Source organism: Ursus maritimus, unplaced genomic scaffold (genome assembly GCF_017311325.1).
Source record: "Ursus maritimus isolate PB19 unplaced genomic scaffold, ASM1731132v1 scaffold_31, whole genome shotgun sequence".
NCBI lineage: Eukaryota > Metazoa > Chordata > Mammalia > Carnivora > Ursidae > Ursus > Ursus maritimus.
Window position 1 is genome coordinate 31,788,515 of NW_024425675.1, and position 25,374 is coordinate 31,813,888.

Here is a 25,374-nt window from a genome sequence, read left to right on the forward strand (position 1 = left end):
GAGTCTGGCCCAAGGCAGACCTCGGTGCTCAGGCTTCTGCCAGCACTGCGGGGGCTCGGGGGACCGCTGAGCCCTTCACTGAGGCTGCAGGGCCCAGATCTGACAGCCAGCTCCTCACCCCGGGACAAGGTCTTTGACAATTGCTGCCACGGTGAACGACCCCTCTCCTTGGGCTGCCCCCAGACTGGGTGCCACTACCATCATTTATTCATGATCTCCATTCCCACCCTCCTGCTCCAGAGGTGCAGCTGCCTTTAGAACCCTCGTTCCACACGGAGGAGGCTCCTGGGGCAGCAGGTCCACGGTCGTGAGTCGGCCAGGGCCATCCTGCCACACCGGGGCCTCCAATGGGCTCCACGCCAGCCACGTACCCCCGGATTGCTGCACTTTGAAGCACGTTCTGAAATCAAAAGTGTGAGTCCCCCACTTGATTCTTTTTCAGACTATTTCAGCTACTCCTCAAAGCTTCCACGTGAACTTTAGGATGGATTTATTTCTGCAGGTGGCACGGACATCTGGGCGATATCACGTCGGCTGGTGGACGGACGCCGGTCTCGGCATGTGTTCATCTCTGCATTTCTTTCAGCAACGTTTTACGTTTTTCAGTGTACACATCTTCCACCTTGGTTAGTTCCCAAATATTTTCTCCTTTTTCATCCTACTATAAAGGGAATGATCTTAATGTAGTTCTTGGGTTGCTCACTGTTAGTGTATAGCGACGTAAGTGATTTTTGTAGCTTGATTTTATATCCTGCAAACTTGGCTGAGTTCACTTCTTTGGCTATGAAATATTTAAAGTTCACTGAATATATAAAATCATGTGATCTGTGAACAGAGATGATTTAATCTTTTCCTTCCCAATTGACATGCCCACTCCTTCCTCGTCTCGTCTCGTGCTCTGGCTAGGCTGCAGTGCCGTTGAGCAGGAGTGGCCACGCGGGCCTGCTGGCCTTGTCCCTGATCTCCGAGGAGGCGTTCAGTCTGGCCACCGAGTGGGAGGGTGGCCATGCGCTTTCCAGACATGGCATTTATTCTGAAGCAGTTTCCGTCTCAGGTTTTTGAGTGCTTTTATCAGCAAAGGGTATTGCATTTGATCAAATGCTCTTTCTGCATCACTGAGGGTCACGTGGTTCTTGTCCTTCACCGTGTTAATGGGATGCGTCACATCTGCATGCAGGCCGTCCATGACTCCCAGGAACCTCCCAGGCTCATGCCGGCCATCCTTCCAACGTGCTCACAGCAGTATGCTAGCTTTTTCTTGAGGACTTCTGTGTTGATATTCACGAGGGACCTTGGTCTCCTGTTTTCCTACAGTGTCTCTGTCTGGCCTCGGTATCCACACCATGCTGGCCTCACGGGATGTTAGGAAGCATACATACCCTTCTCTTCATTTCTGGGGAACAGTTAAAGGATTTGTGGTGTTTTTTAAATGTTGGGTAGAATTCACCAGTGAAGCCACCTGGGCCAGGGCGGTTCTTTGCTGGGAGTTTTGTCTAATAGTAAGAAACAAACATTAAGTTTACCACCTTAACCCATTTTTAAGTGTACAATCCGGTATTGTTAAGTACACTCACGTGGCTGTACAACAGATCTTTAGAACTTCACATCTTGCAAAACAAACTCCGTCCCCATGAAACACTAACCCCTCATCCCCTGGCTTCCGCCTCTCAACTCCGTTTCTGAATTTCGACGAACGCAGACACCTCAGGGCGAACTATGGGGTGCTGGTCCTTTGTGAATGGCTTATCTCCCACAGCAGCGTCCCCGCAGTCCGTCCACACTCACACAGGTCAGGGCTTCCTTTCTCCTTAAGGCTGCACTGACACTCCTGTGCGCCTTTCTCTGTACCCATCCGCCCATCGCCCCCGGAATGCTGGGTTGCTTCCTCCTAGTGGCCATTGTAATTCTGCACCAAACGTGAGGTGCACACGCGTCTCTTAGAGATCCTACTTTGAATTCTTTTGGGCTTCCACCTGGAAGTAGGATTGCTGGCTCACGAGAACTCTGTTCTTGAGGAAACCCCGTACTGTTTTCTACAGGGGCTGCACCAGTTTGCATTCCCACCAACAGCACACGAGGTTCCATTTTCTCCACATTCTCACCAACACCTGTTTCTTGAGCGTCCATGCTGGTGGGAGTGAGCTCACGGGGGTTCCGTCGTTTCTCTGTATTAATGATTTCCAGCATCTTTTCATGTGCTGATTGGTTATTTGTGCATCTTCTTTGAAGAATTGTCTGTTCCAGTTTCCTGCCCATTTTTTAATCAGGTTGTTGTAGCTGAGTTGTAGGAGTCCCTTATGTGTACTGGATATTACCTTCACAAAAGATGTATGTTTGCAAATATTTCCTCCCATTTCATAAGCTGTCTTTCACTGTTATTTCCTTTGAAGCACAGAGATTTGCTTGGTATCATCCCATCTATCTTTTCGGTGTTGCTACCCGTACTTTCCAGCTCTGGAATTTTGGGGGCACCTTTTCGTTTTTTGCTATTTCTTTCGTTCACACCTCATTTTCCTGACTCAGACCTTCTTCCTTCAGCTCTGTCTTTAGGATGGTTATTTTAAACTGTCTGGGCAGTTCACCATCTCATCCTCCCAAGGCAGCATTTTGTCCTTTACTGGGCCGTACTTTCCTACTTTTTTGTATGCCTTGTGATTTTGTTGAAAACTGGACAGCTGAAATCTCACAATGTGGGAATTCTGGAGATCAGATACTCCCCCTTCACCAGAATGGATGGATTTTGTTTTTTATCACCATGCCAACGAGGAGACACTGAAGGTCTCCATAGCTCTTCTCTGAGTATGTGTCCTTCCCGGGGCATGTGTGTGGTCTTCCCAAATTTCCTTCACATGCAGTTGCTTTTCAAAGTCCTAATCCTTGAGTGTCTGGCCCCTAAAAGAGATAAAGCACGGAAAAGAAAGGAAAAAGAAACAGGCCTGGCTCTTTAAACTGCCTGCATCCGATTCAGCTGAAGGGAATTGCAAGAATGGGGTCCATCTCTGTGTCTACACGTCCGCCATCAGAAGCTGCAATCAGCAATCTAAACCTAGAATCCTGATCTTTGGGAGACAGGGCCTTAGCACCCCCTCTAACTCACAGAAGCAGCCACAGGAACACATGCACAGTGACTGCCTGGGGTGGGGGTGGGGTGGGGGAAACGTGAACACCAAAGCCACAAGGGCTAAAATTGACCAAAATTCATGGATTTGCCAGCCAAGCCCTTCCGTGCAAGATACAATCCTCCAGAGAGACCCGAGGTCCAGAACGATTCCGCAACTATGATCCCCAGGAAGAGATGGCCTCCTGGCTCCCCAGCACCACTTGCGTTTCAGGTTCTCTTAATGAATCTTTTTCAGCACACATAACACGAAAATCTTACTGTGTATCCCCAAAACGCAGCACTCGTTAGACATACCTGTAAGAAAACTACATTACAGGACGAAACGCCGCGGACGGTTGCACGGCACGTGCTCAGGAAGAGCCTCGCTGGGAACTGCACACGCATGAGCGGTAACACTGGTGCTGCTGGGAAGTCGGGAGGTGAGGCCTCCGGTGCTCCGTCCTGGCGCTACGGCCTCAGAGGCCATGTGTACGTCACAATGACCTCCATTCAGAACTGGAAATGGGCGCCAGCAGGGGATTCTGCGGGAGTGCTGGGGGTGTGTTTCGCTGGACCCGCCAAGCAGCAGAGGCCACACTTGGAGCTGCACAGCCTGAGGTAACATTTTACCCACAAAGAAGTACTTTTTGTTTTGAAAACAGAAGAGTTGGTTTATTTTTTTCCCTTTCCATTTGGCTTAACTACAGTGATTTGTAACTAAGCCAAAAACACCTAAATAAGTCAACCTAAACCACTTTCTTTCAGAAGTTTATTCTGGATAAACTAGATGGAGAGAGGTTACCAGGGCACACACATCACACAGAAAGACGAGAAAATCATCTAGCGCTGGCACTCGTTCTTAGCAGGCAGGGCTGGCAGCCTTCTGCCCTTGCTCACAAGCAGAGGAGTTCTCTTTGCAAAAACAGACCAGACACACATGAACCAAAGTTCCCTCTTGCAGAACAGAGTAAGACTTTTCTCCATCAAAACACACATTCACGTCAATCAATCTTCCCTTTTCTGCAGATCTGAAGCAATCAAAACTCCATCAAACACAGAATGCACCGTCCACTCAGAAGGCCTGTGCCATGCGGCGGCGCGAACACTTTCCCGCACTCGTGCACCCGCCGAGACCAAGCAGCCAGAGCGTCCGGCTTCCTCGTTGTCTGCAGTTTACAGGCCGGAACCCCGACCCCGGGACCCCACACCACACCAGGCCAGGCCGGGCGCCACCCCGTCCAGCCAGACCACTGCAGCTGCAGAGGCCACTACCGCCTGTCCTTTTTACCAGCTTTCCTCTTTCCGGAGAGCAAGTGCTTGGGCTTCATGTCGAACACATGTCTGTCCGCTTCTCCCTTCTTCCCCAGGCGGTTCATCTTCCTCTGAGCCTTCTTCATCATAGTCTTGGCTTTCTTCACCATCTGTGCAACACAAGAACACACAACACACGTTAGCTACCGAGTTTCCACGGGCCTTGCCTGTCTTCACGGTCCAGATCTCTTCTGCGAGGTCAGTCATTGCAGTTTGCCCTGGGGCCCAGGGGCTGCAGAACTCAAGCCTGTGCACGGGAGGATGGGAAGAACATTCTGTCTAGACAAGTCCTGTGCCTAGCAGGAGCTGGAAGATTAGGCCCATCGGCTGTAACTCTCTCTTAGATAAACAAGAAAACACAGCCCATGAAACCATACTGCTCCTATCTGGCAACACTGGTACTAAAATCCAGATTTCTAGGAGATGGAAATCTCAGGCTTCCATCAAGTAAATGGTTTGCCAGTTTATATACAGACTTTCTCCTGTACCTGAGCTTTCAAAATGCTGAAACTAACCATTTCTGTATTTACTTAATAAAAAAAGTTTCAATGAAAGAGACTGTATATATCCAAAGTGTCTTTCCCAAAGACTGACCAGAACCGCTCCCTGCAGGGACTCTGGCCCCAGGCTGTGAGCAGGGTGCCCTAGGACATCATGCCTCCACCCACCTGTGGGAGGACACCGCTAGGGCAAGGGTGCAGAACACTGAGCTCGCCTCTCAGAGGGCCCCAGCCCCACCTGTGGTCCCTGCCCTCTGAACCACAGCTGCGGGGTGTGTCCTGAGCCCATGAGTCACCAGCAGAGGCCACTGTTTTTTACCACACATCACAGGGACTAAAAGGGACTAACCTTGACATCCCGAAGGCCAGAGACATCCCGCGGAGTCCGAGAGCAGCTGCGGCTGCGGGCTGCAGACGTGGGTGGAACAGACTCCTCCCGTTTCCTCTTCCTAGTAACGCTCCGGGACCTTCTGGCCTGGATGGCATAATGGGCCTGAAAAGCACGAATGGCAAATTCAGGGCTGTGGTCACACACACGAAATTACACCGACAGGAGATAAGACACTGAAGAGTTTTGAAAGACATTACTGAATAAGCTAAAGCTCTTTAAACGCACATTAGTTACTGGTTAAATATTCTTTTTCAGTTAACACACTGCTTTATGTTACATATAGGATTTTAACTCCATTAGAAAGTATCTACTTAAAGCTGGCCATTCCACAATGTTGTCCCTTACCCTTGATCATGAGACTGACACCCGTTTCTATTTCACATGTACAGTGTCCTCTCCTTGCAACTCTGGGGTTATGTACCTGAACACAGGGGACAGCCCTCAGAAAGCTCCGAGCTGAGGATAAGCAGACACACCGACTGTCCCCTGGGCGGCTAGCTCTGCTCCCACTGGTGGGCGCCCTGCTCACCCGTTCCCTGTCTGTGCCCTCGACAGGCGCACAGGCACTCAGCCTGCACGCGATAAGCAATCACATGTTCGATAAGATAACGCACCATGTGAGCAGGGCGCCTTCACACGTTGCTAGTTAAAAATCCGAATCAGTCTAACCCAGAACTTTAACATGATGCTGTCTTTTGATTTTGGTTATTCTAATTCTGGGAATCTGTTTCAATAAAATAATCCAGAATATGAAAAGATTATTTTATATAAAAATATATATGCTCCAAAGGGGCCTGGGTGACTCAGTCAGCTGAGCATCCAACTCTTGATTTCAGCTCAGGCCATGATCTCAGGGTCCTGGGATCAAGCTTGGTATTGGGCTCCATGCTCAGTGGAGAGTCTTTCAGATTCTCTCTCCCTCTGCCCTTCCTCCCACTCACATACAACCACTCCAAAATGAATAAATAAAATCTTTAAAAAATGCATATGCTGCAACATAATTCATCAAAGAAAAAAATCAGAATTCCAACAGTTATCTGAAATACCTTTTAATCGTTGGGCCCCCAGGAAAACTGTTCTGAACTATTTACAGCCCAAGCTCCTCTCATGCTGACTCAACGCACCCTCACAGATCTGTGTGGTCACTAAAGTAAAACGCTACCTGAAGACTTCAGTCACCAAAATCAAAGTTCAAGTTAAAAATTTTAAAAATAAGTTTATGTTTTGTTCTGACGTTCTATTCCAACTTGTATTCTTCCCAACACAAATTACTTTTACTTCATTGTATATTTCTTACACATCACCTTATATTCTGAGTTAACAGCAAATGAATTTTTACACAATGACCAGCCCAAGAAGCCAAGAATAAACTAAGACTTTTTACTCAAAACTTATCCTGAAAATGCTATGCCACAGTGAGAAACAGGCATGATATACAGAATGCAGTTATAAATACATTTTAAAGAAAAAAAGGATTAAAGCCCTCTGCATAAAAAGCCAAATAAAAACGTATAAACGGCATGTCAACCTAGATTATTTCTGTGTGCTGTAAACACAAGTGATTTTTTTCCTTTCCTGTTTTTGGTATTTTTCGTATTTTCCATTAACCTGAAATGGAAAATGATGTAGGCATAAACAGGATAAAAAACTGACAAAAAGGGGGAAAAAAAACCCAAAACCAAAAAAACCAAACCCCACAAAGAAAGTGCACTGAGGCCGCCCCATGCTCAGGGCCACACGGAGTGAGTAAGGCGTCCCTCAACTCTTCTCGCGGGAACAAGACTGGAGGCTGAAAATGGCCCCTGCACCACCAGCAGGGTCCCTGGATCTGAGTGCCCTGAACTATCCCAAGGGGCCCGCGCACGGTGGTGGGACGAGCACGTTCAGCTCTCAGCCAGCACTTCCAATGCCGCTCGACACACACGCTCCAAGTTCTCCTCTCTTCCGTAAGCAGCTCTGCCAGCCCCGGGTTTCTAAGAGCCTGGTGTCCTAAGGCAGACCCGTACGTGTCCCAGGGCCATCTCCACGCACTTACTTTGTCTTTGTCATCCATGTCAACACCCAGACTGCGCATCTCCTCCTCCAAGACTTTCCGCTGAACCTGAACACGGGGGGAAGGGATTTAAGCAAAATTACTTTGATGAAATGCTTTAAAAAAAGAAAACTCAAAGGACAATGCACCTTTTACAATGATCTAGGATACGTTTCTTCTAGGAATTAAATCTTTTAATCGAGCTCACGTTTGTATTTTTGGGCACTCATTAAAGCCGTCAAAACCAACATCTCCTAGGCAGTGGCCACATGTAAGATGACGTACACATCACGTCCTTGGATTCTGCACAACTCTGCAGGGGAGTCTCGGCGTGCAGGGTCCCTGACGCTGAGGTCACATGATGTGCCCCAAGACGCAAACTCCAGCTGCGGCGTCTCCTCCCAAACCCACAGAGCACCACTGGGGACACAGATGTCCAGTCTACCAAGAACCACTTGTTTCCCATCTCAGGAAAACAGTATTTCTTTTTTTAAGATTTTATTTATTTATTAGAGAGACAGCCAGCGAGAGAGGGAACACAAGCAGGGGGAGTGGGAGAGGAAGAAGCAGGCTCCCAGCAGAGGAGCCTGATGTGGGGCTCGATCCCATAACGCTGGGATCATGCCTTGAGCGGAAGGCAGATGCTTAACGACTGAGCCACCCAGGCGCCCCAGGAAAACAGTATTTCAGACACACTAACATCCACTGAGGTGTCTGGACCGTCACTTACCGTTCCTCTCCTGTCACATTTTAGCTGACCCTCATGCCATCCTTCTACCACATCCCTCAGTTTGAGGGCTCGCCCACAGGACCTGGGCTCACCTGCCGCCCTGACGAGCACAGAGCAGGAGAGAAATAGCCTATAAAGATGGGGCTGAGACTGGAAAGAATTGTCATATCACTTGAATAATTTGTGCCTAAAGTGTGACTCTCACTATCCTAACCAGTCACAGGAGCCAAGAAATTGCCCGAGGATTTAAATTGGACTGGCTTAGGTTTCTGTAAATGGCAAAAGATGAGTCCTGACTCGCAGAGAAATTAAAGAACAGGCACATGGTAACTAACGGCTTTTGTCACAAATCCCAATCACAACCTTACTCTGTTCAGCTGCAGAGAGTCTGACTTCAACAGTGTGAACCCGAAATTCACCAGGAAAAGGGGCCATCAGCAGAATCCAGCAGACCAGGGCTCAACCCACCGCAAACGCCAGTATGTATCAACAAAACAAAGTATGTGCAATCCCACGGCCACGGCCACATTTGGGTTCAAATGTTGCATTTAGCAATGACTGTATGAGAATCCAGTACCGCACAAGCCGGTCCTGGCACTCTGGAAACACAGAACTTGCCTTCTTAGCAGTCCGAGGCATCCTGGGGCCCTGTGTGTTCTTCTCCTTGGACTGCAGAATTTTCAGCTTCTTTTTTTCCCGAATTTGCTTTGCCAGTTGGCGGATCTCCCCCATCTCTTCGTCCTCACTGTCAGACTCGCTGTCGTACTCGCCTGCTGCTGTCCTTAGCTCTTCTTCTTTTTCTAACTCTTCCAATTTCTTAAAAAAGAATTATCATTAAGCACAATGAAAAACTCTTAAGTGTAGCGATGTTCCTGCAGGAACTTGGTTCTCCTCGGCCTCTCGGGGGGCGATGAGCACCTGTGCCCAGTTCTTCGCAGGGACGCCCCGTGAGCTGTCCTGTGCCGTTTCTTTTTCTTTACTAACAATTACTGCAGACATTAAGGTGAAATGTGCAGACGTCACCTCCCTCATTCCGAACCACCTGCCCTGCCACCACACACACACCCACACCCACACCCACACCCACACGTGCATGCGCGAGACCACCTCCTACTGGAAAAACTAGGAACTTACCAATGTGAGCTGACATGGACCTACAACATCCCCTTTGCCCATTCTAAGGCCATCCCCAAACACAGACGCCACTGCTGGCTACAGTTAATAAACAAGTTATGGGAGCACCTGGCTGGTTCAGTCTGTGGAGCGTGCGACTCTTGATGTCGGGATCCTGAGTTCAGGCCCCACACTGGGTGCAGAGATTACTTAAAGGAGCCCACGACAGGGTTCCTGGGGCTGGGAGTGTGGGCCTCAGCGTGCAAATGGAGGGGCCTGCCCAGCAGAGCAGCCTGCAGACTGAAAATGTAAAGGAAGGGCAGCATTTGGGAAGGAGCAGGAAATGAGGGAGCACTGACAGGAAATACTCTGTATTTTTTCAAAAACCTTGACTGAGGAGAGAGGAGCAGGAGAACAAGTAAAGGAGAACACAGGGTTTAAGAAAGGTTCTGTTTTTTAAAGAAGAGGAACCTGCTAAGAGATAGCCACGGAGGAAGCCGCCGCCAAGGAGCAAAGCTCCAGGAGGCAAGAACGAGTCAAGCCGGAGGACAGGGAGCTCGAGGCCCACAGAGTACACCTGCCCCACAAAGGAGGCTGTGGCTCCGACCAGAGCCCTGGGGTCTCCAGGACACTCGGCGGGAGTAGATTGTTGGTGACAGGGTGGGGAGGCTTGCGCTGTAGACAGAACACAGGCAACATGTCCAGGTAGGCCAACAGTCACGCTGGTACCTTCACAGTCACATAAAGAATAAAAATCACATAATTCAGCAAGTGACACAGACCTGCATGATGTCGGGATCAATATAATCAGCTACATTATGGCCTTCCCAAATCTCTGGTATCTTATCGTATTTCTCAGAGGAGTTCATCAGATCCCAGTACTCTGAAAAAGAAAAGAAACGTTATGTTTACTAGAGTTTTTAATACCCTCAACCACAGTGTGCCCCAAATCACTTCTTACACACGGCTCTCCAGGAAGACAACAGAGCACATGCACCCAACACCCCAGCGAAGAAACACACGCCCAGGGTCACGCAGCACCTCCGGACCACAGGCCCAGAGTGGGAGACGAAGGCAGCGGTGGCAGGCCAGCAGCAGCAGCGGCCTGCGCTGGCACCCACGCACCACACAAGCTGACCACCACCCTCCTCCTGAAGCCCCCGAAACCGCCCACAAGAAGCCTCAGAAGCCATCCGCACACAACCTCATCTCTAAGAAAGGGATTAAGACGCAGCTGCGGGGCGCATGGGCACTGAGGCCCTCCCGCAGCTTCCTGACCCAGACGTCAGCCCTTACTCTGAAGGTCCAAAATGTAATCGTCTCCCAGCTCCACTTCAAGGTCTCGTTCCTGCAACACAGGGGCAGGGCACTCCCATCAGCTCTCGCTGGCCTTCCAGGTGCGTATGTGTTGAGCCCCTCCTCGCCCCTGGGAGATGACCTCTTCTCCAACCCACCAGCCCACTCCTCTAACGCCTGTGTGGCCCAGATCCCATGTCCGGGAAGCCCCACCACTCACATCCGTGCTTGCAGAACCTGACAGGACGGGCCCGACCACCCCCAGTGTTATTCTCTGTGCCCGCCCTGTGTACACGTGGCCTTCTGCACCCCTGAAGCAGACCTACCTGCTTTCTCCTGGGCTCCCCAATGTCCATTCTCTTCCTGCGTGCCACCACTCCCTCGGGGATGAAAGGGGGCCTCTCCTGAGGAGACATCACCAGAAAGAGTTACATGAAATACCTTGCTGAATGCAAAAGGAACACAAGAGTGAAAAACCAGAGGCATGCTCCCCCTCTGCAAAGCCAGACCAATTACAAACCAGCAGATGACTGGGCGGGGGCACAGGGCCAGCTGGGCAAGAAAACAGGAAAACTCCATTGCTGATCCAATGTTTATTTATTTATTTATTTTTAAGATTTTATTTATTTATTTAACAGAGAGAGAGCAAGAGAGCATAAGCAGGGGGAGCGGCAGGCAGAGAGAGCAGCAGACTCCCCGCTGTGCAGGGAGCCCAATGCACGGACTCTATCCCAGGACCCTGAGATCATGACTTGGGCCGAAGGTAGATACCCAACTGACAGAGCCACCCAGGTGCCCCTGCCAAAGTTTACCTGGAAAAAATAAACACTAAGATTCTCAAGAAAAATTATGAACAAAAAAGCAACACAGGAGAAACAAAGCAGATGAAAGCAATCTAGACAGAAACCCAGTACACAGAATTTAATGGAAAGATACAGGATTCGATCATTAGTTCTGAGATAAATGACTAGCCCGGCAAAAACACAGCTGGGAAGCTGCCTCCTTCCCAAGAACAAAAGAAATGCAAGACTGAGCAAAACCTTCTGTTCAAAACAGGTAAAATTAAAAACATGAAACCATTCAAGTATAGAAGAAAAATACTTTTAAAGAATATTTTTGGAATGAATGATAGGTCTTTCTGTGCATGACACAAAACCCAATAGCCGCAAAAAAGTATTAATATTAGTTAATGGTATGTATTTGAAAAATGTATAATCTAAAGGGTGCCTGGGTGGCTCAGTCGTTAAGTGTCTGCCTTTGGCTCAGGTTATGATCCCAGGGTCTGGGATAGAGCCCCGTGTGGGGCTCCAGGGAGCCTGCTTCTCCCTCTCCCACACTGCTGCTATTCCCTCTCGTTGTATCTCTCTCTGTCAAATAAATAAAATCTTAAAAAAAAAAAGTATAATCTGAGACTGAAAGAGGAAACCCAAATCAAAAAGCAAACGACCTGGGGTGCCTGGGTGGCTCAGTCAGTTAGATGACTGCCTTTGGCTCAGGTCATGATCCCAGGGTCCTGGGTTCGAGTCCCACATCAGGCTCTCCGCTAGGTGGCGAGTCTGCTTCTCCCTCTCGCTCTGGGATCTCTCTCCCTCGCTTTTACTCTCCCAAATAAATAAAAGCTTAAAACAAACAAAAAGTGACCAAAGAAGAAAAACAAAAAAAGCCCTACAGAACATATCAAAATCTAATTTCCCTTACATAAAAACTATAAATTAAATGAGTATAAATTATATGAGTATAAATTATAAATTAAATGAGAAAAATGACCTGAAGAACTAACAGGCCAATAAGCTCATGAAAAAAGCTTGCCTGACAGGGCACCTGGCCGGCACAGTTGGTGGAGCATGTGACTCCTGATCTTAGGATTGTGAGTTCAAGCCCCATGTTGGGTGTAGAGACTACTTAAAAATAAAATCTTCATGAATAAAAAAATGCTCGCCGGCATGAATCATGAAGGAAATCCCAGCAATGGGACCACCTTTAATGGATCAGACCGACGTGAGTGAACACTCAGCGTCAAAGATCCGGGAAACGTACAGCATGACCCAGGAGGACATGTCTGGAGGACACTGACCGTCTCAACTCCCTACCGTAAAACTCACTCTACGTATACGTCTGCAACGAAAAGCAAAGACTTAAGGATAAAGGTGTGCAACGGAGCACTGTAACAGCAAGAAAACCAAGAAAAAACATTTTTCTTGAAGACTGACTGACTTATTTTAGAGAGCACTGTGGGAGGGACAGGGAGGGAGAATCTCAGACTCCGGCTGAGTGCTGACTGCCCCCCAACCCTCGACACGGGGCTCGATCCCACAACCCTGAGGATCACGACAAGAGCTGAAACCAAGAGTCAGACGCTTAACCGACTGCGCCACCCAGGTGCCCCAGAAAACAAAACATTTTAAGGAATGTGATACACTTCTAGCTTCAATATGCCTGCACACCAGGAAGATCAATGGGAGGATGAACGAGACATAACTGCCTCTAGGGGAGTGAGACGCAGGTTCTGCCCCCGCACTTCGCACTTCGTACGTCAGGACACACGACGTCATTCCTACTCCACTGAGTGTGCACAGTGCCCACGAGCCCTGCCTGAGGCGGGTGGGGCTCGCAGCCTCTTGGGAAGGCCGACCTCACCTTGTCGTCTCTCTTGTTCGGCATGGCCAGATGCAGCCTGTTCAGCACCTCGTTCACTTTATTTCCTTTCATTTTGGTTTCAACTCGATGAGCCAGGAGCCTGTCACAAGCCTGAGATAAGGAAACAAGGGCTGGACTCACAAGGCATCCCACCTTTGGGGCCAGAGGCCGGGGTGCAGGGCAGAAACCAGGGCCCCCCGCTCACCAGCACACCATGTTCCAAAGTTTTGGACCCCGCTACACCCTTTTCTTCAGGAGTTACAGTGGCTGGTGCCGTCTTGGGGATCACCCTGAGGTTCATGTAACCCCCCCAGGGCAGACGCCACACTCAAGAGGGAGCAGGGCCCCCTTCCCAGGCCAGCCCAGGCTGGGGCAGTACCGAGACAACACCCGACGGCCCTTCCAGGCCTGGCTCCCACCACCAGCGACCCTGGTGCTGTGGCCCCAGCAGGTTCACGGCCCCCCTCGGACTCTGACTGGAGCACCAGAGCTGAGCCAACCGCATCAGACCCGCCCTTCCCTTCTATTTCACATAAAAACAACAACGTAAGTGATCAGAATCGCACTGAAACCTCACAGGAAACGTCTCTCTCTGTGCTCCTTTTGCTCCTTCAACTTCTGCACAAGTTCGGCGACCATACAGCTCCCACAGCCCTCCTGACAGGTCAGGAAGGACAGCAGGCAGTGGACGAAGTGAAGTCACCCGTGCGGAGGTCGGAGTGTCCCCTCAAGCCCCACGTTCAAGTGGGCGGGTGGGGACCAGGGTCAGTGCGGCACGCACGCTCTCCCGCGTGGCTGCCTTGAGGACTCCCTGCCCACGACACCTGCAGAGAACGCTCCCTTCCCAACAACTAGCTCCTCTGACGACAAAGGTGGCAGAGGGATGGACGAAGCACTGACCTCCGTTTTCACTTGAATAACCCCTTCCTCCGTCAGGGTGCTAGTCTCAACCACGGGAAACCCTGCAGCCTGCAGATCTACAAATATTTTCTGGGAAGACAAAAGAAAAACGAGAGAGCCGTTATTTATCTCCACTTCCCCACGAACAATTCTTACTGCTTCACACAGGTACCATAAATGCTAGTTAGCATGTCCGTGGTTCATTTCTAAATTCTTCTAAAGGACTTTTCCCCCAAATGCTGATCTTTCCCTATATTCTTCTGAGATTAATACCCATTACTGGGAAGATCAAACCAGACTACAGAAGCAAACCAGAGGCTCCCTGGAACATTCTTCTGTAAGACATCATCTTCTAAAAAGGAACCCGGCAACATCAAGCTACAGAATTTTTTAAAGAATGTTTTCAGTTCTATTTTTACATACATTTGGCCTCTACAACCTAAGAGAATTCCTTACAAAACAACACAGAAATGTATAAATCAGTCAGCTTTGGAACGAGGGGCTTCCCCTGTACACCCCTCCACCAGCACCCCCTTGTCCAGACGCAGGTCAACCCTGACGGGAAAGCTTGTCACGAGCAAGGCCACCACCCTCGCTACAGGGTCCGACTTCCCAGGGAGACTTCTTCCTCCCCGGGAAAGACCAGTGGTCTTAAGGACACCAGGGTCTGACTAGCCTGTGGTCCAGACACTCTGCCTGCCCCTACCTGGGCTCACAGTGACCGCACTCATCTCACAGGAGACGAGTGACAAGCCAGAGCACCATGCACACGGCACAGGCCGAGCCATCAGGCGAACCCAACAGTACCACCACGACGGCATCTGCCGCCCACCTGCTTTCCGATCTCATTCAATTTGCCTGACAGCATTGCCGACAACCCCCCCAGGGATGCAGTTGGTAGTACCAGCAGCTCCAGAACGGAGACGACTCCCCCGTCATGGCTCGCAGACCACAGAGCTGGGACCTGGGCACGCCCACCCTCAAAACCTGAGCACCTGGCAGGACGCACACCCTGACCTCTGTGCTCCACAACTCTACCCTCTTCTCCACCCTCCAGTGCAGGCGCCTAAAAACCAGAGATCACTTATAGGGACTTGGCTCCTCCCCAACCCAAGCAACTTCTCTGATGTTCGTGTGTACCTAGTTAGTAATAGAATGAACACGCTGCAGTGCCCGAAAAACCAGCATGGCTGTCTAAAAAGCCTTACTCTTAGCAAGTATTAGATGTCCAACTAGTACAAGACAGAGGTGCTGGGAAGGGACAGCACACCACCCCTGGAGACCCTCCACGTTGAGCTGGTCGGTGACACCCGCTCCAGGAGATGGGGCCACAGTGAGGTTATTCTACTGCCCTTTTTCTCCAAGCTCCAGGGTGACCCACCCCACGAGGCACCTTCTAGGCTCTGACCCTGCAGGCCTAGGTGTACCCACGAGTCTAAAAACCTCTGTGCTAGTGCAAACTTTCTCCACGGCTGCAGCGTGAGCTGTGTGGACAATGAGGGCTAGCCACCTTACCTGCCCCTAGAAAATACAGCGAACACTTAATACTCACAGTTCCGGCAAGTTCACAGATGTTCTTCCCTCTTCACTCACTCACTCGACTCTGTTCCCAAACTCATTTTCCCACCAGTCTGTGCAGCAGGCACGTGACACCCACAGAACCCTCCTACTTACACCCCCACTCTGCAGGTGCTGCTCAGTGCGCCGGGCCGTCCGAGGCCCAAAGAGGCAAGGCCTATGTGAAGGTGCTTTGTGGGCTCGAAGGCAGCAAGGTAGGACCTTCCCTAGGTTAGATGCACCATCCTGCGGAACGCACGGGTATTCCCACAGCCTTGAAGGCAGAGCAGAGGTCAGGAAAGGCCAGGTTTAGTCTGCCACCAATAAACCACTGAGGATACCGGCTCAACTGTAAAATAACCTGGACTAGTATTGCTAAAATCCCTCCTAAACTTCGGTGCTCTGAAGTGAGGTGTGCAGTCAGTCGGAAGTACTCAGAGCAGTACGGTGACGTACCTGGTCGTCTTCGGAGAGCTCAGCCAACCTCTTCACATCGCACTTGTTTGCGACAACTATAAGGGGCTGGAACAGGGAAGACAAGGAATGCCATTACCGTCCTCGTAGCACGGGTTATAAACGAAAGCCCTGGCTCCCACGGTAGGCACCTTATTGATAAAGAGCGGTCTGATGTTCTGGAAGAGCTCCAGCTGCTCCTTCAGCCCGTGCCCACACTGCTCAGACAGATCCATCACGTACAGAACCGCGGCGCGCAGGTGAGCCAGGGCCGTGATGGCCTGCATCTCAATGGTGTTCCGATCCTCCAAAGGGTGGTCCAAAATCCCTGGGGTATCCACGACCTAATGGTCAGATGTGTTACTCCAGAGCACAGATACCCGCAAACCTCCTGCCCAGCACATCCCAGAAGGCACACAACACCCAAACCAGCCCTCACAGAACCACTACATAAAACGTAGGTCTCCCAACTGACCATCATCAAATAAGCTTTAAATATGAAGAAAAAAGGGGGGATGAGTGGACACCGCGGAGCTCACTAAAGAACTAGCCAATGACCTGGACAAAAGGACTTTTTTTTTTTTTTTAAAGAAAACATAAGCTCTATGCCAAACACGGGGCTTGAGCTCCCGAGCCGGACACTGAAAGCCACATGCCCTACTGACGAAGCCAGCCAGGGGCCCCGATTGAGCAGAACGGAAGAACTGGCAAACACTCCCACGTGTTAGGGATGACTTTATCGTTTATAAAATGGAAATTCTCTGGAAACTGCTCCATGCTTTTAAACGGCTAATAAATGTTATTTGTAATGACAGGGTCAGAAACGACTTCTTTGGAAGCACCCCTGTTAATGTAATGCAGACATCCACACAGGCCACCGGCTGCTTCGCTGAGAACCGCCCCCACGCCGCTGTGAAGCTCAGGGGAGTTTCCTCTACAGGGCCATTTCTGGTGACCCCGAGCATCTCTCCCACCTCCTCAGAGTCTTCCCCTAAGCGCACTGGGAATTAGGGAGACACTCTAGTTACTCAGGGATCCCCAAAATCAAACCCTGTTAACAGCCACCCGGATGTGTGCTCTCTGTTTAAAGGTGAGAGCGCTCACCTGCCAACGCAGATACTTATAATCCATGTGCCCCACAAACAGAGACTTGGTTGTAAACGCATAGGGCTGGACATCCACATCGGCTCTCGTCACCTAAAACAGAACAATCAAAACTTCAAGTCATGCAAGTTCCTTCTTTTCTCTCAGAGAAGGTAAATGTGGCACCTACATGTTACTGAAATGAATGATTCTGGCATTAAAAAAAGACCAAACAAGGAGAGAGACCTGGCACGATTACATTGCTAAGGACAGAAGCTCCTGCTCTCTGACAGACGGACAAGCTCCATCCACGTCCCCCTGCCACTGGGCCAGGGCAGGAACAGTCCTCATCAGGTATTAGGGGTGTGGGGGGCCAATACTTGCAGGACGTCCGTCAGCTTCTGCTCTGATCCACCCCAGCCCCAGGAGCACCCAACAAATTCGCTGTGAAGACAGAAATGCTCTATACCTGCTGATACCGGGCCCACCAGCCACACGTCCCCACCAAGTCTCGAAATGTGGTCAGTGCAACGAGGAACTCGACTGTATTGTTTCATTGTAAGGGATTAAGTGGCCACCGGCTCGCAAGCATTTGAGCCATCAGCTCAGACACTGCAAAGCTTCAGCCTGTCGTGTCAGCACCACTTGGGGACGAAAGAAAAACCTGCACATGGGCTCCAAGCGGAAGTGCTCCTGGCAGCAGCCGTAGCACATACGTAACTGCTGTTGTGTGGCACCTGAGGTCTCACTGGCTGTGAACTGACATCTTATTTTATTTTATTTATGAACTGACATTTTATTTTTTTTAAGATTTATTCATTTTAGGAGAATGTATACACAAGGGGAGGAGTGGAGAAAGACAGAGAACCTCAAGCAAACCCCGAACAGGAGCCTGATGTGAGGCTCTATCTCACGACCATGACATCATGACCTGAGCAGAAATCAAGAGTCAGATCCTTAACCAACTGAGCCACTCGGTGCCCCTTACACACTGTTTCTACTCTGTCCGGGTCCCTGAAGCTCAGCAAAGTTGTCTTGAAGGACCAAGTAAACAGTGTCCTCGAGTCCCAATTAATAAAGTAGCTCAAGTAAACAGCAACTCAGCCCCATGACGTGGACCAAATTCTTTATGTGAGAGGTGACCCAGCAAGCAAAGTGACACCCACGAAATACCTCAGGAAGCCCAATTCAGCAAGTGCAGCCAGTCAGTCCTCACCAGCTCCCCTGGTGCCACCGCTCCCACACTTGAATGTCTCGAATCCCAAAAAAACTCATGGAACATGTACCAGAATACTACAATATTTTTCATAACAGCAGTATAAATGTGGATTCAGACAGACTCGATCCTCCCATCGAGTAAAGGGCTGTGTACGCTGAGAGCAGTACTGACTCAAAGACTCACCGGCCGGCCAGCCTCCAACCCACAGGGACAGGACACAGCAGCCCTTGGGCCTCAGGTCTTTAGTCACTTGCGTTATCACCAGATATAGACTAACCTTATTTATTTTTAAAGATTTTATTTACTTATTGGACAGAAAGAGAGCGAGTGAGCACAAGCAGGGGGAGAGGAAGAGGGAGAAGCAGGGTCCCCGCGGAGCAAGGAGTCCGAACTGGGACTCAATCCCAGGACTCTGGGATCATGACTTCAGCCAAAGGCAGACACGTCACCAAGTGAGCCACCCAGGCACCCCCAAACTAACCTTATTGATGAAGCTGGACTTGCCAACATTCGGGTATCCACACAGGAGCAGGGTCCTCGTATTTGGGTCAATAGTTGGCAGACGGGACAGATGCTGACGCACTGTGAGAAGTTCATATTACATGTACTTAAATTTCATAAGAACAATGGAGAAAGTCAAACTTTACGATCTGCTTCACTTAGTTGTACTCCTGGCCCATGGTTTTATTAACCCCATTCCAACACTTATGACACAAGTTGACAAAAAAAATATGAATAGAAAAAGGATTAGCTGCAGATGCACCACAGTACAAGAGTGTTTCCCAAATCAGGCTGTACCCAGAATCCTAGTCAAGAGGTCAAATGTGGAGCCAGAAACATGTCTAAGTGCCCAGACCACTCTTACTAAGTGAGACGGTATCTGGAAAGCGATTGTGAAGCAAGCGCGCGCACCACCGCTTCCTGCCTAGGCAGTGGGCTAGTTCCACGCAAGGACCAGGTGTGTCTACAAGGCACAGTGACGCCACTGGCCTACCCTCAGACGGATCCTTGGAAGCACTGTCAAAGCAGTCAAGTAGGACAACTTGTTACAAATTACTTGCAAGGTGCTCAGGAAGAGGGAACAATGACTTAAAAACATCTGTAGCCTAAAAATATAAGTAAAAAGGCTCGTAACTGTTTCTTTGGAGGTACTACGCTAATTCAGAACTATGCTCTTAAATAAAACTATCATGTAACGAAACTGGAGCAGCAATTTTGTGCTAACACCTACTGCAAAGCTTTTTTTAAAGATTTATTTATCTGAGAGAGTATACGTGCACACGCCGAGCTGGGGAAAGGCAGAGGGAGAGAATCTCAAGCAGACTCCCCACTGAGCATGGAGCCCGAACAGGGCTTGATTGCACGACCCTGAGATCATAACCTGAGCTAAAACCAAAAGTCAGATGCTTAACTGACTGAGCCACCCAGGCGCCCCATATTGCATTTTTTGGCAACATTAAAAAAAAAAAAAAAGTATAACATCAAGAGGTTAAAACTACGGGTCATTTTATTTTTTACACATCTTCTTGGTATTTTCCTGTGATTTATAATGTATGTGCCCTATGTATTAAATATGAAAAAAAAAGTCTCTTAATAATACTAGTAATTTGGAAGCATTTTAACTACCAGCTACTTTTTCAATAATAGTTAGCCTGTCAGAATTTCTCATACGCTAGATAGGGAAACTAATTTGACCCTGTTAGATCTAAAATAAAACAAAAACAAATACTCCAAAGAGGAGTTCTTGATGAGAATCAAGGAGCGTAGCTGCACACACTAGACAGCTTTCTTGCGGACGCATCCCGGGTACCTTGCTCCAAGTACTCCAGGCTCTGCTTCTGTCTCCGGATGATGGTGCACATGCGCCCCAGGGCCGCGCGCTTCAGCTGCTTGCAGCGGTACAGGGAGTCTCCGTACTTCATGAGCCGCACGTAATCTTTGGCCACACTTACAGAAGTACAAACAACTGTGAGAAGGTTTTTGCTTTAGACAGTAATTTGAAAGATACTGTATTAAGAAAATACCTTACTTGTCCACTAAATTTTTGGCAGTATTTATCTGTCCTAGAGCCAACTTGTAATGATCCTTGTCGTAGAGGATGTTCATCAAATCAGCATAAAATGGATGGATATCCTAGAATAGAAGCAAAGTGTCTTTTGGCAAGGGTTTCTCATCCCATGCGTCAATAACACTTGCAGGATAATTTCCCAGGGAAGTACATCCCACCTTTCCTTTCTCCTCAAGCCCCCGGCATCTTTTTCCCAGCCATCTCTCCAACTGAGGACTCTTTAGTTAACATCTAAGTGAACTCAGGGGTCACTCTACCTGCCCGCCTGGCCTGGGCCCAAGACGTGCCCCTTCACCCCATGTACACACCCAGCCAACTCTCCATCTGTGCACCAGACTCCTCCCCCACTTCTCAAGACCTGAATCCAGGCCTGCAAACATGCTGTCACCGCCCCCCCCAAATCTAAAAGTCTGCAAGCCCCCTTGAACCTGCAATCCTTCTACTCCTTTGTTCCCCTCTTGTCAACCATCATGAAGAAAGGCTCTTTTCTTCCCTTAAACCCAGGGTAGTCAGGATTGTCTCCACCAGTCCATCAAAACAGCTCATCAGATCAGCCCCTCCCCAAACTCCTTTCCTCTGCAGCGCTCTGCACAGCACACAGCTGGCCACTCACGCTTCTTGATGCTTTCTACTCAACTGGCCTCCGGGAATGACTCTGGTTCTTGCAGGCTCCTGCTCCCACCCAACACCCAACAGTAGAGCTCCCGGGACCACTGTTCTCTCCACACTCACGTCCTGGGTGACCTTGCGTGCATCTAAGGGCACGGACATCTCCAGACTAGACCTCTCGTAAGGCTCCAGACCACATACACTTCTGTGTGATGTCTTACCAACACTTTGATCAATGCATACAAACCGCCCTCCTCCTCCTCAAACCTCCCCCCCCAACCTGGTTCCCACGTGGATGGATGGCCACTCTACTGTCCAAGGTGCTTCGGGCCACACCTGTGCTGTGATCAAACCCATTAGCTCTTCCTCCCAAGCACTCAACTCTTCACCACCACCAGCTGCTTAATGCAGTGCATCAACCTTCCAGTGGTCTCCCACCCCATGGGCTGCTCATCCTGCAAAAGGTAAGTAAAGCTCAGCATGTCCCAGGCTCAACTTGGAAGTCTTAAGCCAGAACTCAAGTCCTGCACCAGCCGGCTGGCCAACACATCTGCTTGCTCTCTGAGCCATCTCCAGTACTCTCCCTCTCACACACCCTGCCCCACCGCCTGGGTCCTCCTGTTCCTCAAAGACATCACGCCCTGTTCCTCAGGGGCCTCTGCACTTGCTGTTTGTGCCTCCAGTGCTGTTCTCGAGCAGCCCCACGGCTCACTGCCTCACCGCCCTCAGGCCTCTGCTACAAACTCCCCTCTTACTCATCTGACACGCTGCAGATTTCCATGTTTACCATCTTTCCCCTCACTCGAAAATCACAGGGACTCTATGACTGCCGTGCTCCCAGGGCCTGAACAGAACCCGAGACACATCAATCATGCTGCAAACGCAGTTGCTCTAACCTCCTACTCTAAAATTCTTCTCACATGGCTACCTCTACTTTAAAAAAAAGCAGGGGGCAGGCACCTGGGTGGCTCAGTCAGTTAAACATCTGACTCTTGATTTCAGCTTAAGTCGTGATCTCAGGGTTGTGAGATCGAGCCCCAAGTCCACCCTGAGTGTGGAGTCTGCTTCAGATGCTCTCTCGATCTCTCCCCCACAAAAAAGGAATAGAATGTTCTCAAATTTAAACTTCTATTTGTATAAAAAAATACCAAGGATGAAGAAAGATAAAACTTCTTACAAAGAACTACAAAAATCTGGTACTAACTAGTCCACAGCATTTTGTTTGCTCAAAGCAGGTGTTTCCGAATATCACACCAGGTTCCAGTAATCTCATTCTTGTTTCCTTCCAGGTAATTTCCACGGTACCCATCCTTTCCCCAGAAACTATTCACTCGTTCAACTAGCCTCTACTGAGCATCTGTAGCATGCCTCGGAGACACATAGAAAGTGCATGCCTGTCTGCTAGCAGAAATCTCTACTCTTATTTTAAGCACATCTGTAATTGTTTAAACAAATATTGTCACCTTAAATATAAAAGAAACTCCTGTCATTTAAACCAACTTTCCCCCTACGCCTTAACCTACCTTTACAGACTATTGTGGGACAGTAGCAAATCTAGGCTCTCACCCTGTATTGCTGACCCCACCCTACATCCTTCACCACCTCATCACCTTGCAGCTGTGTGACCCTACACAGCGACCTCATAAGCAGTGTCTGCTCTTGCTTTCTACAGCTTCCTCAACAGGCAAACTCGACTATGCTTTGGAGTGAAGATTTCAACTGTTTTAGCTTACTGCACAAATCACAGCTCCCCCACACAATTTCTTCTCACCAGTCCACAAAGAGGTCAGTGCTGAACTGACCATCACTGGCTGATGAAGCGACAGGATCACAAACAGTGATGGACCTCAGGCCACTGCCATAACTTGAGGCCACAGGAAAAGAAGTCTTGGAAAGAGGAAGGAGAGGAAGCCCACGTAAGCTGCTGAGCTGCCAGATTCACAGTGCACAGCTCTGAGAGAGCTTGGGTTGGTACCTGCAAGCCTTGAAGTGACAGAGAAAGCCTGAGGAGACACTTTGGGCCCTGTCACATGGGGCTTGGCAGGGGGAAAGGAAGAATACTAAGGAATCAAAAAACCTGTGCTTTCTTCCCAGCTTTGCCACTAACTCACAAAGTCTGACAAGTGAATCATTTTGTTTCCTTCCTTATTTGTCAGATAAGTACACCAAGTAGCTATAAATACCAATTATCTGATGGCTCACATTTACATTACTACACGTGTCGTGGAGTCACTTACATCCAATTTGGGGAAATCCGTTAGAATCTGTGAGAGTCTGTCATGGTAATTCTGTTGAGTAAATTTGACTTTCCTCATGTAAAAATGTCTAATGCGATGAATTTGGTAATGTTTATGGATAACTGTTGGAGTCTTCCGTTGAGTCTTTGATAACGTCAGGTCAATAAAGTCCTGCAAATAAATAAAATAAGACACAGTACACCAAAAATGTCTACTTTTTATCCACTTACCTGAAACCCTCTCAAAAGACTAACAACAGTACCGCATGTTTTCAACTACACTTTTCCAACTAATCGTTAATCTTTTATATTCAACTTTGATCACGTTCATAGTTTCGGCCTTTAAAAAACACTTAGCAGATTACTACCAAAATAAATTTTATCCCATACTTTCTTGATGTTACCTTAACTTCCAAATACCCTCTGAAACTTTAGGTAACTCAAGCATAAATCAGAAAAAACATTAAAGAAGAAAATTCCTGCAATTTCAATTTGCAAATCTTTGACTTTGAAAGCACATAAAACAATAAGTAAAACTAAAATCCACTGCTTATAATTTCCTAATACGTGGAAAGTCACTGAGAATATAAATAACTCTTGCTTGAACTGCCCAGTGCAGAGACAAGTGGACAGGCATCCACAACACTGTCAGTAACAGGAGGGACACAGACATCAAGCTTGGGGACCTGTACCCCACTCTCCATCTAGTGAACTGTATGAATCCTTAAGATGCTCGTTCAAAAGTCACATACTTCATAAAGGTTTCCCCGACTCTCCCCCTCCTTTTGGGGAGGATCCTAAGGTCGCAGAAGGTCTCTAACGCCGGAGGAAAGGACCCCAACACCAGGGGGAAGGACCCTAACCTCTGAGGAAGGACCCCAACAAAGGAGGGAAGGACCCCAACGCCAGGGGGAAGGACCCTAACCTCTGAGGAACGACCCCAATGCCAGGGGGAAGGACCCTAACCTCTGAGAAAGGACCCCAACGCCGGAGGGAAGGACCCCCCCGCCAGGGGGAAGGACCCTAACCTCTGAGGAAGGACCCCAACGCCGGAGGGAAGGACCCCCCCGCCAGGGGGAAGGACCCTAACCTCTGAGAAAGGACCCCAACGCCAGGGGGAAGGACCCTAACCTCTGAGGAAGGACCCCAACGCCGGAGGGAAGGACCCCAACGCCAGGGGGAAGGACCCTAACCTCTGAGGAACGACTCCAATGCCAGGGGAAAGGACCCTAACCTCTGAGGAAGGACCCCAACAACGGAGGGAAGGGCCTAACCTCTGAGGAAGGACCCCAACGCCGGAGGGAAGGACCCCAACGCCGGGGGAAGGACCCTAACCTCTGAGGAACGACCCCAACGCCGGAGGAAGGACCCTAACCTCTGAGGAACGACCCCAACGCCAGGGGAAAGGACCCTAACCTCTGAGGAAGGACCCCAACGCCAGGGGGAAGGACCCTAACCTCTGAGGAAGGACCCCAAAGCCAGAGGGAAGGACCCCAACGCCGGAGGAAGGACCCTAATGTCTGAGGAACGACCCCAACGCCAGAGGGAAGGACCCTAACCTCTGAGGAAGGACCCCAACGCCGGAGGGAGGGACCCCAACGCCGGAGGGAAGGGCCCTGACGCCTGAAGACTGCCCTTCTGTGTCCGCGGGGAACCGCTAACCCCGGAAGGCTCTAATCTAGAGAGGACGCGGGGGGGGCCCGCCGGAGAAGGCGACCCTGTCCCGTCCCAGAATTACAGGCTCGGGCTTTCCTGGCGACCCGGCAGGGGAGAGGCGAGAGCGGACGAGCCCTCGCGGCCGCCTACCTTCGCGGACGGCACCACCGTGATCTTCTTGAAGTTGTAGTGCGCCATGCCGGCGATCAGCCACGAGGGACAGCGGACTGGCGGGCGGGACTTCCGCCGGGGTAGGCGGGACTTCCGTGGACGGCGCGTCACTTCCGGGTGCTCCCTGCGTCCCCAGGCACGGCTTCCGTGTCGCACGGCGCCCCCGCCCGGCCGAAGTTCCGTCGGGGAGGAGGTCGCTGGGATCCGCGGGGGAGGCGGGCGAGGGGCAGGTCCGGCCAGGACGACCCGGCTCGGGGGCTTGGGGTCCCGGGGGCTTGGGGTCCCGGGGACTTCGGGGGCCCGGATGACTCC

At 49.9% G+C, this 25,374-nt stretch overlaps 1 protein-coding gene across 1 annotated transcript; it reads right to left on the reverse strand.

Annotated features, from left to right (window-relative positions):
* Nucleotides 1-3,852: 3,852 nt before the first annotated feature.
* GTPBP4 (GTP binding protein 4) lies at nt 3,853-25,142 on the reverse strand. Its single transcript, XM_040645476.1, has 17 exons — nt 25,042-25,142; nt 23,237-23,407; nt 20,352-20,455; nt 20,133-20,269; nt 18,804-18,904; nt 17,125-17,217; nt 16,173-16,364; nt 16,024-16,089; nt 14,011-14,100; nt 13,111-13,221; nt 10,800-10,877; nt 10,474-10,525; nt 9,960-10,060; nt 8,683-8,880; nt 7,338-7,403; nt 5,261-5,404; nt 3,853-4,521 (listed from the first exon to the last, which is right to left on the reverse strand). The coding sequence occupies exons 1-17, from the start codon at nt 25,087-25,089 to the stop codon at nt 4,369-4,371; spliced, it is 1,905 nt and encodes a 634-aa protein (XP_040501410.1). The 5' UTR covers nt 25,090-25,142; the 3' UTR covers nt 3,853-4,368.
* Between the last annotated feature and the right edge of the window lie 232 nt (nt 25,143-25,374).

Coding starts and splice junctions, on each gene's coding strand:
- GTPBP4 (XM_040645476.1), bottom strand. CDS start 25,089: ATGGCGCACTACAACTTCAAGAAGATCACGGTGGTGCCGTCCGCGAAG. Junction 16,090..16,172: donor GACCGCTCTTTATCAATAAG/GTGCCTACCGTG, acceptor TCCCTGTTCCAG/CCCCTTATAGTTGTCGCAAA. Junction 5,405..7,337: donor ACATGGATGACAAAGACAAA/GTAAGTGCGTGG, acceptor CGTGCTTTTCAG/GCCCATTATGCCATCCAGGC.